Source organism: Dipodomys merriami, unplaced genomic scaffold (genome assembly GCF_024711535.1).
Source record: "Dipodomys merriami isolate MVZ:Mamm:240054 unplaced genomic scaffold, mDipMer1.0.p SCAF_750, whole genome shotgun sequence".
Taxonomy (NCBI): Eukaryota; Metazoa; Chordata; class Mammalia; order Rodentia; family Heteromyidae; genus Dipodomys; species Dipodomys merriami.
Genome location: NW_027206347.1, coordinates 2,567 through 17,500, shown reverse-complemented (window position 1 = coordinate 17,500; position 14,934 = coordinate 2,567). Strand labels below are relative to the sequence as shown.

The 14,934-nt window shown below is 39.5% G+C and overlaps 1 protein-coding gene across 1 annotated transcript in view; it reads left to right on the top strand.

The window, feature by feature from the left end:
* Window positions 1-14,300, top strand: part of LOC138818407 (protein FAM114A2-like) — a 33,379-nt gene extending 19,079 nt beyond the window's left edge. Inside the window, exons 7-8 of the mRNA XM_070009364.1 lie at window positions 7,818-7,897; window positions 14,192-14,300. Coding sequence (XP_069865465.1) covers window positions 7,818-7,897; window positions 14,192-14,227 — 116 coding nt within the window. The 3' untranslated portion in view covers window positions 14,228-14,300. The remainder of the gene's footprint in view (window positions 1-7,817; window positions 7,898-14,191) is intronic.
* The last annotated feature ends 634 nt before the right edge of the window (window positions 14,301-14,934 follow it).

The window sequence follows — 14,934 nt, the reverse complement described above, 5'->3', positions numbered from 1 at the left end:
TCTTGGAGTTATCTTCCTAGGCTGGCTTCCAACTATGATCCCCAGATCTCAGCCAGCTAAGTAGCAGTGTGAAAAGGATAGCCACTGGTACCCTGCATCTCTCTCATTTTTGCAGTGAGAATTTTCATGTAGAATCCTTTTTGCAACTTTCCCCCTGTCTAGGTGTTCAGACATGTCAGCCTCTTGCTTATGTCTTCTGTTTTTTTTCCTGTCAGACTCCTTTTATCATCCCTCATATTGATATTGTTCATATACCCCTGCCAGTGTTTACAGTTAAAGACTGCTCTTTTCAGAGTTTGTCTTCAGTTTGACTGACATTTCTTTATATCTCTGGATACTTCAGCTGTACCTTGTGACTTATGGGACCCTTAATCCCATCTTGAATTGAGGCAGAAAACGTGGTAGTACCTAAAATGTGAGTGACACTCTTCCCCCCTCCCCGCCTCCACAATTTAAAGCCTGCTGTATCTCTTACGAAATATGAATGTTGAAGCTGCTCATTTTTTACAGTAATTAGGTAATGTGGCAGTTAATATAAAATATAATTTCTGGACAAATGAATAATTAGGTTTGTTTTATTTTAACATTTAATTAAATATATTTCTAACATATTCTTTGCTAATTGGCTATTTTTAAAAAGTGGAATGAATGAATTCACTTTTGAATTTTTCTTTTAAGCTGGTCCTAGGACTTGAACTTTAGGCTTGAGTAGTACCCTAAACTTTTTTTGCTCAGGGGTAGTGTACTACCACTTGAACCACAGCACCACTTCTGTCTTCTTTTTAGTAGTTTATTGGAGAAAGAGTCTCACAGACTTTCTTGCCTGAGCTGGCTTTGAACCATGATCTTTAGGTCTTAGTTTCCTGAGTAGCTAGGATTACAGGCATGAGCCACCAGTGCCTAGCCCATTTGTAGTGTTTAATTGAACTACATGCTTTGCCATGGAATGCCATTTTCACTATGAAGTATACAAGTGGTCACAGAGACTAGAATTCTTTATTTGGGGGAGGGGGATCTGGTCGGGGGGCCTGAACTGTGGACCTGGGCGCTGTCCCTCAGCTCTTCAGCTCAAGGTTAGCGCCCTACCAATTGAGTCACAGAGCCACTTCCGGTTTTTTCTTTTTGCTTATGTGGATCTGAGGAATCAAACCCAGGGCCTCATGCATGCAAAGCAAGCACTCTTCCACTGAGCCACCTTCCCAGCCCAGAGACTAGAATACTATTTGGTGAACATTTCTTAAAAGTGAATGAAATGAGCCTTTACAACAAGAAAAGCAACTATGTATGAGTCATGCTATACATTCAAACTAACTTTCAATTTTGTAGAGTGGATTTATTGATCTGTTGAGCTTTGTAGCTTCCCAGTGCTGTTTACAGACTATGCTGATGAAATCTGTGTTGAAAATAACAGCTATATTCATTCATTTCAAGACAGTTGGTCAGCATTTGAAAGATTTGTGTGACTCGGAGTGAGTATTTTCCCATTATTTAATGTGTGATGTTAGCAAATGATGCACAGGCAAAAGAAAAAAAAGACTAATGCGTTTTAATTCAATACATCCAATCAGAAAATCTTATGGTATAGCTTCAGGCTCATTGCTATGTATATCATTACAACTAAATTTTAAGAGATGACACTACTTGAGTTTTAGTATAGTATTAAGGAATATGTAAGCATTTCCTTTACTGATAATCTGAGAAGGCTACTAAAACTTCTTCCTTTTCTAACTAAGTGACTTTGTGAGGTAGATTTCCTTCATATACTTAAAACAACATACCCCAGCAGACAGAGTGTAAAAGCAGATGAGAACACATGTGTCATTCATTAGGCTAAAGGATAAAGAGATTCATTAAATATGTAAAACAATTGTATTATTCTGCTGAAATTTCACCTTTTGTGGAAATTACAGTTATTTTCAATAAATGTATATAAACAAGTACTGTTTTTTTTTCTTAAGTTTGCAAAACTACCATAAGCACTTCAATTCTAATTTTTCTTTTGTTTGGGATGTGAAACTAGGACTTGAACTCAATACCTGATGCATTGCTCATTGGATGTGTTCTACTTTTTAACATATCTGTCTGTATCTGTCTGTTTCTTTAGTGTGTGTGTATGTGTGTGTGTGTGTGTGTGTGTGTGTGTGTATCCCCTATTTTTATTTAATTTATTTTTGTGGCAGTCCTGGGCTTGAATTCAGCACCTAGGCATTGATCCTGAGCTGCACTCTACCACTTGAGTCACAGGTGTACTTTGTTTTTTGTTTTGTTTTGTTTTTTGTTTTTTTTTCTGAGTAGTTTATTGGAAATAAGAGTCTCACTGACTTTCCTGCTCCAGCTAGCTTTTTTTTCCCTCTAATTTGTGTTTTTTTTATTGTGAAAATACTGTACAGAAGGGTTACAATTACATGAGTAAGGTAATGAGTACATTTCTTATCAAGCATTGTTGCTTCCTCCTTTGTTTCCCCTATCCCTCCCTTCCCCCGCTAAAGTTGTAAACTTTTTTCATAACGTCTTGTACATATTCTTGCAGTGGGTCCACCTGTATCCCTATTTAAACACTTTGTTTTTCCTTTCCCCTCCACAAATTATACCAACATCCAATACAGTGAAAAGAGGGGTTATACATTGGAAGCCAGCTAGCTTTTAATAGCAATCTATGGCTCTCAGTCTCCCGAATCTGTAGCTAGGATTACTGGTGAGAGCCACCAGTTCCTACCTCTACTTACATTGTTTTTATCAGTTGTGGGGCCTAAACTCTGGGCCTGCGCACTGTCCCTCAGCTCTTCAGCTCAAGGCTAGCACTCTACCACTTAAGCCACAGTGCCACTTCTGGCTTTTTCTACTTATGTGGTGCTGAGGAATCCAACCCAGGACCTCATGCATGCAAAGCAAGCACTCTACCACTGAGCCACCTTCCAAGCCTGTCTACTTACATTTTTAATTAGCTCTTTGGGGGCTCTCAAAAATTTAAAAGTATTAAGAGGTCCTGAGACTAGTATGAGGGCTGCAAAATTAAAATTTTCCAAATGTCAGTGCATTTAAAGATGGGTTTCTCTTTTACTTCTTTGAACTGTCAGTGTGCTTGTCACTAATATCCTCTTAATCTCATTTGTTTTTTTCTATTTCTAATCTACTGTAAAATAACTAATCTTCAAGTTTTCTACAGAAAGACTGAACATTTCTCAGGGAGGGACTTTCTTTATTCCTTGAGTACAGATTTTCTGCAGACTGGGACATTTTCTTTTTTGTTTGTTGTTTTCAGCCGTGTGTTCTAAGAGTTCAAACTAGACAGTTGTATAACACCTTACTAATAAATGACTACTTAGTCTATGTAAAAGCTTGCTTCCTGATTAGAAAATATTTTCTAATGGCTCACACCTGTAAACCTAGCCACTCAGGAAGCTGAGATCCAGGATCTGGGTTTAAAGCCAGCTCACCAGCAAAGTCTGTGAGACTCTGATCCCCAGTTAACTACCCAAAGCCCAAAGTGGAGCTGTAGTCAAGTGATAGAGTATTAGATTTGAGCTGAAACAGCTCAGGGACAACACCCAGGCCCTGAGTTCATGCCCCATGACTTGCACAAAAGAAAAAAGTTTTTTGAATGTAAGTTCTTAATGTTGTTCTGAAATATTGAGATGGCAGTTAACTATGATGGGCTTTTGGAGTTTTCCACTGTGTTAAAATGAAGATCTGTCATTTACTAAAGCCAGGTGACCTTGAAAAGTTCCTTGATACTGAGCTGTTTTCTCATCTATAAGGTAACCCAATCTAATTCCTCACAGGTTGTTAAAATAAGTACTAAAAGAAATACTGTATTCAGGGGCTGGGAAGGTGGTTCAGTGGTAAAGTGCTTGCCTTGAATGCATGAGGCCCTGGGTTCAGTTCCTCAGCATCACATAAGCAGAAAAAGTTGAAGTGGCGCTGTGGCTCAAGTGGTAGAATGCTAGCCTTGAGCTGAAGAGCCAAGGACAGTGTCCAGGCCCAGAGTTCAGGCTCCACAAACAGAAAAATAAATAAAGTATAATAGTCTTAACTAAGAGATACTAATTATTTTCATGATTCCAAAGATATAATAGATAAAAAAATCTTCTTTTTAGATGGCTTAACTTAGGAAACACATAAAGCCATTGTGATGTGTTTAGATAGTTGCATTTTTTTCTAACTAGGCCTCAATATGACAATTGTGTTATTTATAAACTTATTTGTGCAATTAACAGCATTCGTTCATGTAATCAGCATCTTGTTTTGCCCACGAATGGGACTCTTGATCTTTAAATACCATTCAGAGGACTTGGAGGCATTTTCTAAACAGTTGGATTTTTGTCTATTATGTTCACCAGAAATGACTCCGAAAACAGACTCCTTCCCAGCTCCTCTCACACTCTGTGCCAGCCCTCCTCAGTGATATTTGTTGAGAATTCAGCAGTGATGTTGGCATTTAATGATATCTCAATGAAGTATGGAAAAAATGGAAGTAGCTAATGGGCGATAAATTTAGGAACCTGGTGGTGTGGCAGTGTTGGTCATCTTTTTCCATCAGCATCCTTGGTCCTTACCATCCCTTTGCCTAAGAATATGTCTTCCTATTTTGGGAGAGCCCTTCCTTCTTGCAAAGTTCCTCCAAAGCCCACACTTTATTATTTTATTTATTTATTTATTTATTGTTGTTTTTGGTGCCAGGACCACAGTTTGAACTGAGCTGATGTCTTACCACTCTGAACCAAGATACCAGTCTGTCTTTTTCTTGCTAAGCGGAGATAGATCTAAACAGAATTTTCTGCCTGGCTGGCTTTAAAGGTCCATTCTCCAAGTCTCAGCCTCCTGAGTAGCTGTGATTATAGCCATGAACCACCAGCACCATCCTACATACTTTCAATGCAACTTCTCCTTACCGCAGTGCCAGTCCCCAAACACAGAGCCTCAGCCAAGTCCTCTAAGACAGAGTTCCACCTCTAGCCTAATACTGGGCCACACTCCTGCCTAATATATATTTCATTCAGTGGAAAGCATTTGACAGTGATCTTCCACCATTGTTTACCTTTGTTTATGGTGGTACTGGGGTTTGAGCTCAACTCACTCAAAGTCAGTAGGCAGGCACAGTACCACTGAGCCATGCCTTGGGCCCTTTTTTCCCTTGACTGTTTTCAGGGAGAGTCTGGTTTTTCCTGGATGCATGCCTGAACTAGAGTTACCCATTTCAGTCTTCCTGTCATTGTTAGGATCACAGGCATTTGCCACTGTGTTCAGCTTCTCTGTTGAGATGGAATCTCCTAAAATTTTCTGCCCAGGTTGGGCTGGAACTGAGATCCTCTTAATTTTGGCCTCTCACATTAATGTAAGAGGATGAACAGATACTACTGTACCAGGCTATGGCTGAGAAGGGGATCTCACAAACTGTGCTGTTAAGCCTGACCTCAAATTATAATTCTCCATTCTCACCTCCCAAATAGCTAGGATTACAGACATGAGCCACAACAGTGACCCATTTCCTTTTTGTTCACAACTCTTACCAAAAAAAAAGTTTATTTAAATAAACTCAAACATAATACATTGTATATTTTTACATTTGTAAATTCAATGTACATATTCAAATATTAATTATATTCTAAGTATATATTAAATATGTTTAGAACAGAGTGAGATAAATCTAAATAAAAAATTCTGCATGCCATTGGATCATTTTGTCAATACTTTGTGATATTGTTATCTCATTATGTTTTCAGATTAATTTCTTGCACCCAGCAGGATTTAGTTGGAATAATTAAATGTTGCTTAAATGAGGTACATAGGTAAGGATGGTATTAATGAGATCACCTTCACAATCCATGTTAAACTTGGATTGCTAAGTCATTTTAATTCTCTCTCTTAAATGCCAACTGAGAGGGACAAATGAGCCATGATACATTCCCCCCTCCCACCAACCAGGGACTTTTGGAGACAATGGCAGGTATAAAGAAGTAATAATTTGCCCTTTGAAGCTATAGACTGGTGATTAATAAATATATAGATTCTAAAGTCTAAAACATTAGGCTGGTCTCAAAGTGGGTGAATGGATAGGATTTAGGTGTGTAAAGAGAAAAAGAATATTTCCTGACAATTTGTTTGTCTGTCTTGATTATAGTTTGCTCTTGACTTATCCTTATGTTTGCATGTTTCTCTACTAAGGTGTTCTGTGTTCCCATCTTCATGATAATTTCAACATTTTCCTTAGCACCCTTCCAACATTTAAGAATCCTTTCTCCCTCTGATTTACACATCACCGTCTCTTACTTGGATCATGGATTATTGACTCAATTTTACTTTCTTGTTTATTCCTAGATTAGTGCTGATAAGTTCTGTACTCAGCCACTAAAGTGATCTTTCTTTGATTTAAATTTGATCTTACCTGTCTCTGTTTTAAAAATCATCAGTAGTTCCTCATCTCTTTGGTAGAAACTTTGAGATATTAAGAGGGTATAAAGGCTCAGTCTTAGCTGGATCCTATTTTGTTGTTTTTTCCTTTGCTTATTCTAAACTTCCTGCTATGCTTTCATCCCCCTAATCTTGGCACTCATTTCCTCTGCCTGAAACTCTTCCCATTTTCTTGGATAACCTGGATTCTCCTGGAGTCTTACTGTCCCAACTTGAATTCCATTTTCTTTTTCTTTTTTTCTGGTCCTGGGGCTTGAACTCAGAGCCTGGGCTCTGTCCCTGAGCCTCTTTTTGCTGAAGTCTAATGCTCTACCACTTGTGCCACAGTGCTACCTCCAGCTCTTTCTGTTTGTGTGGTACTGAGGAATCAAACCCAGGGCTTCATGCATGCAAGGTAAACACTCTACTACTAAGCCACATTCCCAGCCCTGAATTCCATTTTCTTTATATAATATCTGCTTCATACTCTCCATTCATTCTTCTGTAATGTGGTGCAAAGAACATTGAAAGTGGAGGCCAAGGTTTAACTTCTTATCTTTGCTAGGAGATCTTGTAAAAATTCTTGACCTCTTCCAGCCTGCATTATCTTTATCACACAAGTGTGATAATACCCACTTTTCTTATAAGCCCATTAAGAACATCCATTGACATACTGTGCACAAAAAAATTCTATAAGCATGTCAGCCAAAGATGTTTGCCATGACAACATTGGTGGTGACAACAAGAATGATCCACCCAAGGAAGCATTTAGCTTCACAGCTTGGGTGACCTTCCTGAACCATCCAGGCCAAACTAGTGCTTCCTATGCCTCTGTCCTGGATTGGCACTCAGCTTAAATTGCTTGTAAGTTTACTGAGTGGAAAGAGATGCTTGAACGCAGATCTGGTAAGAAGCTGGAAGCTAGTCCTAAATTCCTGAAGTGTAGTGATGCTGTCATGCTTCATATGATTCCAGCAAGCCTGTGTATGTGGAGAGCTTCTTTGACTATTCTCCTCTGGATCATCTTGCTGTTTGTAATAGGAGATAGTTGCTGTGTGTGGCATCAAAGCTGTGGACAAGAAGTGTGCTGGAGCTGGCAAGGTCACCAAGTCTGCCAAGAAAGCTCAGAAGGCCGAGTGAATATTATTATCCGTAGCACCTGTAGCTTCAGCTTAACCAGTGGTGGAAGAAAAGTGTCAGAAATGTTTGTCTTAATTGGACATTAACTGAAAGACTGGATAATGATAACAATGCATCAGAAAACCCTCAGAAGGAAAGGAAAAAAATTGTATAAGCACTCATATTCCATGCTCATTAAATTGTTATGAATACTTCTGCTGCCTTCACTCCTCTTCCTTCTTACCTTTCTTGTGAACCTCAGCAGTTTTGCTGGAATATTTTTCATGTGAGACTTTGTTTTTTTTCAGGAGATGAAGATTTTTCTGAAGGGATAACAGAGCTGTTTTCCCAGCTGTACATCTCCTGCAAACCAGACAAACTTGCCAGGGTAAGTTATTACTTCTTGGTGATTTTGATTCATTTATTTTTGACACTTCAGTGAATTAAAAACTGAGATAGTAACCATTTACCATATGGAAGTAATAGCCTTGGGCAAAGCCTTGCTCTTTGTTGGTGACTTGGGAGCTATATGCATATCCAAGGTCAGAGAGGGGTAGGGAGGTTCTATATCCAGAGAAATATTTAATACAACATATATTCGGTTGCCTGCTCATGCACAGGACAAGGGATGCTTTTTCCTTTTATGCCTATCTTTCCCAGGCTCAGGAGACATTCTATAAACCAGTAAGCACCAGGCACACAATGCTTTCTGGACAGAGGGAGCTGATATAAGTCAGGATGTCCTGTTTGCTCCTAAGTCCTAGGGTAAGGAACGTAACACTTGATCTTGTTGCTTTTGTTATTAGATAATAAAATTTATTATGGAATGTCTTGTGTAGAAGAAAGACATTCCTCAAGGAACAAAGTAGCAGAATTGCACATTCCTGGCCGGCCTGTGCTAGCAAAGTTCTACCTTAAAAGAAGAAAAAAACACATAAAGAAATACATGTTTAAAATCTACTGAATGTAAGAAATAAAGAGTACAGTTTCCTGTGAATATATAATGTCAGGGAGTTTCCTGCAAACAGTAGCCTCTAAACTGGGATGATTTTTTATTCTTCATAGGGAAATAGTAATAACATTTTTTATTATAACCACAATTCATTGACATTCAGTACATTTCCAGTATTGTAGAACCATCACCTTTATCTTATGCAAAACATATCCATCACCCTCAACAAAAATTTGGGGCCATTAAACCATTCAGCCCTCAATCCACAGTAGCCCTGAGTTATTTTCTGTATCTGTGAATTTTCTTACTCTTGGTACTTTATTGTTGTAGTCTGAATGTTTGGATTTCCATAATTTTCATATGGTAACATATGAAACATATCCCCCAATGCATGCATTCTCCATTAAGCCTTCTCAGAACAATCCTCAGGAACTTATCTTCTGCAGTTCAAGTGCATCTCTTCACTATTCAATCTAGTATTGTTTAAAAATAGTCAAATTTAGGAAAAGTCACAAAAAGAATATAAACTATTTCTGTGATTTTTATGCAAATTCAGTTGGTTAATATTTTCCTTCATTTGCTTAATCACTTATGCTTGCATGTATGTTCTCTTTGTGGACATACATTTGAGATTAAATTGTATATTTCGTAGTTCTCTATTCCTACATATTTTAATCTTGATCTCAGGACAAAAATGTCCCATTATTACATAGCCACAGTATAGTTATCAACTTCAGTAAATTAATCACAATGCCATACTTTTGCTTAATCTTTTGTCTATATTCCAGTTTTGCCAATTGGCTCAATTCTGTCCTTATCAATTTTTTTCTCTAAAAACCAATACATGATCATGAATTATATGTAGTTGTGTATACTTGATCTCTTTTAGTCTATAATAATTTATCAGCTTTTCCTTATCTTTATAACATCAATATTTTTGAACAACACAAGCACCTCCTTCCCTTTAGTAACTAGGATGACAGTATCAGTGACTGGCAACTGGCAAATGTAGAGTTCTTGAGGGTAAAATGTGTTTTGTTTTGTTTTTTACAAAGTATGAGGCTCATAGTAAAAAATCTTCAGTGTTGATGACCCCATTGAAACTAGCTTAGTATTCTAAATATACATGCAGATGTTCAGTAAGCAGACATGTTTCTCTATTTTTATTCCAGGTAATTTGCTAGGTGCTAGGGAAGTAATGATGAGAAGGACATAGAAAAATCACAAGAATAGAAGAAATCATGTTAATAAATATTTTTGAGGTCAATAATTGCATGTGGTCAATAATTCCCCATGTGGTCCCATGTGGCAATTCTTGGAAGGCAGTTTTCAAATAATTGAAATTTTTGTCATTGAGACATAGGATATAGCAGGGGCATTGGCCTGGTGGCCTGCACACTAAGGATGTAGGGAAAAGTGCACTGGAAGGTGTGGTACTGGGAATAATTTCTTTTTAAATTTTTCTTTACGTTTTTTACCTTTTTTCTCCAGGCTAACAGGTTTCATACCTTGAGCCACAGCTTAATTACTCACTTTCTTTTTTCTTTGTTTCTTTTTGCCGGTCTTGGGGCTTGAACTCTTCTGCCTGGTCACTGTCCCTGAGCTTCTTTTTTTTTGGGGGGGGGGATCCGGTCTTGGGCCTGAACTCTGGGCCTGTGTCCTTTCCTTCAGCTCTTCAGATCAAGGCTTGCACTCTACCACTTGAGCCACAGCATCACTTGTGGCTTTTTTTCCTACTTATGTGGTGCTGAGGAATTGAACCCAGGGCCTCAAGCATGCAAGGCAAGCGCTTTACCACTGAGACACTTTCCCAGTTCCCTTGTGAGATTCTTATGTCCAATTAACCACTCAAAACCCAGAAGTGATGCTATAGCACAAGTGGTAGAGCACAAGCCTTGAGTACAAGAGGCTCAGGGACAGCACACAGGTCCTGAGTTCAAACCCCACAACTGACAAAAAATACAGAAAGGAAAAGAGTACTACAAGAAGCCAAGATGACGATACAGAGTCTTGAAAGTTGAGAGCCAAGGTTCAAAGCCATCCTAGGCATGAAAATCCATGAGATGTTTTTCACCAATTAAGCAGCAATAGGTAGGAAGCAGTAGAGCTCTACCCTTGAGCAAAACTCCCCAAGTTCAAGCCCAGGAATAGCACAAATGAAAAGAATTCTCATGGACTTTTCTGCCCAAGCTGGATTCAAAACACAAATGCTCAGATTTCAGCCCTCTGAGCAGGTAGGATTATAGGTATGAACCATATTTTTTAAAATCTTGAATTGCCTCTAATATTTTTGCCCTCCTTTTCACTTAATTTTTTATTCCTTTTCTCTTTTTTGTAAGTTCATGTCATCTAGCTTATTATTTAGGCCTGGCCATTCTTTCTGCAGTTTTTGTTTTGAGTTTTTTTGGTTGTTTTGGAGCTTGTTATAGTACTTGAACTCAAGGGCTGGTCATTGTTCCTAATTTTTTCTCAAGGGTAGTAGGCTTCCCACCTCAAGACACAGTTCAAATTTTGGCTCTTTACGCATTTGTCTTTCTTTCTGCATTTATTTTAGGTGCTGATCCTCTGGCTTGAACTTAGGACTTGGGCTTTTTTGCAGAGTTTTTGCCAAGTTTTTGTTGTTGTTGTTTTTGTTTTGTTTTGTTTTGTTTTTTCTTTATTGCTAGTCCTAGGGCTTGAATATAGGGCCTTAACTTTTGCTAGTCATAAAATCAGGGCAGAGCCACTGTGTCTGAGGTTTTTCCCTTTCTTTCTCAAGACTAGCAGTCTCCATGGCTTGAGCCACAGAAAAGTTCTGGCTCTATTTATTTATTTATTCATTCATTCATTCATTTTTGGTGCTAGGGCTTAAACTCATGACATGGCCACTCTCCTGCTTGAAGTCAGAGCAGAGCCACTATGAATGAAGCATTTTTTGTATTGTTTTTCTCAAGACTAGCAGACTGTGACAGCTTGAGCCACAGCTTCATTGATGGCTTTGTTTATATAATGTTCTCCACCCTCCCCCCCCCCGTTCCCCCCACACACACACAGGCAAAAGCTGTAAAGTTCATTTTTCGACATAATATCTTGTACATCTCATTGTTGCAATAGGTCCACCTGTATCCCTATTTAAAAAATTTGTTTTTCCCCTTCCCCTTCCCCTTCACAAATTATACCAACATCAAATACAGTGAAAACGGGGGAGTTATTTATTTTTTGGTTCTGGTCCTAGGGCTGGAACACAGGGAGTGGTGACTGTTCCTAGACCTGAAATCAGGGCAAGATCACTGTGCAGGAGTCTCTCCCCTGTCCTGAGCAAGGCTGACAGGCTCTGAACCTTGAGATGCATCTCAACATCTGGCTTTGTAAAACAAATTTGGTAATTCATAGCTGGGGGAGCTGGGAAGGTGGCTCAGTGGTAAAATGCTTACCTTGAGCTGAAGAGCTAAGGGACAGCATCCAGAGCTAGAGCGGGCCCCATCACCCACAAAAAAGAAAAAATAAAAAGAAAGCTGGGTGCCAGTGGCTTACGCCTGTAATCCAAGCTACTCAGGAGGCTGAGATCTGAGGATTGCAGTTCAAAGCCAGCCTGGGAAGGAAAGTCCGTGAGACAATTATCTCCAATAAACCACCAAAAAACCAGAAGTGGTACTGTGGCTCAAGAGGTAGAGCACTAGACTTGAGTTGAAGAGCTGAGGGACAGTGTGTAGGCCGAGTTCAAGCCCCATGACCAACCAAAAAAATAGATTCTCATGGGAAGACAGTGACATTACCCAGGCTCTAAAATCAGAGGATAGTGGTTCAAAGGCAGCCTGGGCAGGAAAGTTGTTGAGACTCTCATCTCCAATTAATCACCAAGTGTTTGGAAGTAGTATAGTTCTAGTCTTGTGCAAAACAGCACAAGTTCAGGCACCAGTACTGGCACACATGCCCAGGCTGACTATGAACTACAATCCTAAGATTTCAGCTTCTACAGTAGCTAGGATTATAGGCATGAGCTACTACTTAAAAATATTTCATTGACTTTTCTCTTTTTTTGCCATCTTCTCATTATTTTGTTCATTTCTCGTGTGTGTGTGTGTGTGTGTGTGTGTCCTGGTGTTGGTTCTAGAGCTTGAACTCTGGAGCCTAGCCACAGTCTCTGAATTTGTTTTTCTTTTATTTTTGATGCTGTTCCTAGGGCTTGAATTCTGGGCCTAGTCCCTGTCCCTGAGTCATTCTTTTGTTGTTGTTGGTGATGGTCCTAGGGCTTGAACATAGGGCCTGATCACTTCCTGGGTTTGAAAGCAGGGCAGGGCCACTGTGTATGAGGGTTTTTGTTGTTTGTTTGCCCTAAAAGGAAGCAGTCTCTGTGGCTTGAGCCACACAGATCAACTTCTCGCTTCTTTTACTTTTTGGCAGTTCATGGCAGATAAAATTCTCATAGAAGTTAAGAAGCTGAGGGTACTATATCATCACCTGAAATCTGAGGATTGAGGTTGAAAGCCCAGGCAGGGAAGTCCGTAAGATATATCTCCATTTAATCCCCTAAAGAGAAAAAGTGGTAGAGTGCTACCTTTAAGAAACGTATTTCTATTTCAAGCTCTGGCTTCAAGACCCAGGACTGATACACATTCACAAATCCCTAATGGTCTTTTCTGCCTAGTTTGCCTTGGAACCGAGATCTTCAAGTTCTGTCTTTTGTGTAGCTTGAGCTCCAGGTGTAAGCCACCAATTCTCTGCTCATTTTAAGATTTGGAATTGGCGCTTTGTGCTCTTCTTCCATTCTGATTTTATTTATGTATTTGTATTTAATTAATTATTAGTTGTCCTACCCTATGTATCTGGGCCTGGTCACTTATTTTGCTTTTTTGCTGAAGGCTGTTGCTTTACCACTTGAGCCACAGCTCTACTTCTGGTTTTTGCTGGTTAGTTGGAGATCAGAGCTTCATGGAATTTCCTGCCCAGGTGGGCTTTTAACCACCATCCTGAGATTTCATGCTTCTAACTGGGATTACATGTCAGCCACCAAAAAATGCCTGACTCACTCAATTTTAATATTCTTAATAGGGTCTTATACTTTTTTAATTCACATTATAATGATGATGTCGATGATGATGATGATGATGATGATGATGATGATGATGATGATGATGATGATGATGATGTGCAGGTCATGGGCTTGAAATCAGGGCATGTGTGCTGTGCTGTCCATGATCTTCAGCTCAAGGTCTGGAATTTTGTCTATTTCTTTTTGCTTCTTTCTTGGTGGTTAATTTGAGAGAATTGTCTCATGGAAAAGCTTGGCACTACTCAAGAGGTTGAAATCTGAGGATTGTGGTTTCAAGCCAGTCCTGGCAAGAAGTCCAAAACACTCTTTCCTTTTTCTTCTAAGTTTTTGTTTTAATGAGAAAGATGGGGTGCAGTGGAGTTGCAGTTTCATTAGCAGGTAAAAAGGATGTTTGTTTTTGAGCAATGGCCTCCCAAAGTACACTGCCTCCTGGCTAGGGATGGTGAACTGATGGTTATAATGCCTTCTGTCTTCCTTCTGTGACCTATTGCCCTGGTAACCGATTGTTTACAAAGATGTGATCCTGACTCCTGAGCAACAGGAAAAGGCACAATATCATTCCTGGGTTGGGATGAAAACCAAGTGGATCCCGCCATTTGGTGTGCTGCCTTGCTCTGGGGGGCAGGATGATAGTGCACCCTTCTATGAAGAAAGAAAATAACTTGAACAATTCTGTCCTCTTTGTTCATTTCTGACAGATGAGGGCTGTGAGACACATTCATGGAATCATCTAGGGGACTTGTCCAGGATCTCCATTGTGTCTGGGAAGGAAGGGCCCCAAGTTTTGCTGTAGAGAGATGCATCCTGCAGTGCCATGGCCCTGGTTTGCTCCAGTGCCAGTGATTACCCAGATCAGGAAATGTCACCTGTTGCAGGTAAAATAGCTCTCAGGACATTTGTCCTGATGACCATGGAAGCCCATGCCTAGGCCAGTGTAAGCAATGGTGACACAGTGGTGCTCGTGTGGCTGGGAGTATGGAAGTAGCACAGGTGTGGATGAGAGGTGTTGGGTAGCACACATGGTAGATGCCTTCTGCTCTGCCCACCACATGACTAAAGGTAATGCTGGATTCTGTCTGAAATTAACTAGGGTCTGGGGCACTGCACATTTTCTGAGATGCCAAAGCTCCCATGGGGACACAGGTTGAGGTAGACTAGGTGAAAGGGAGTGAAGGAAACCTGCAGAAAATAAGGAAGTTTTGATTCTTTTTAAAAGTTCCTTTAATGGTTAAATTTTAATCAAAATGGGAAATAAATGGAAAAAGTGATTCTAGATCTCAATTTCCTGAATAGCTAACATTCCAGGTGTGACACTAGTACCCATCTCACTCTTTTTTATCTATTGAGTTTATTAGGTTCTAGACACTGTAGCAAGTAGAAAAGAAAAACTTTGTTTTGAAGTTCTATGCTTTAGTGTGTGGGGGTGGGGGAGGGTGGAGAA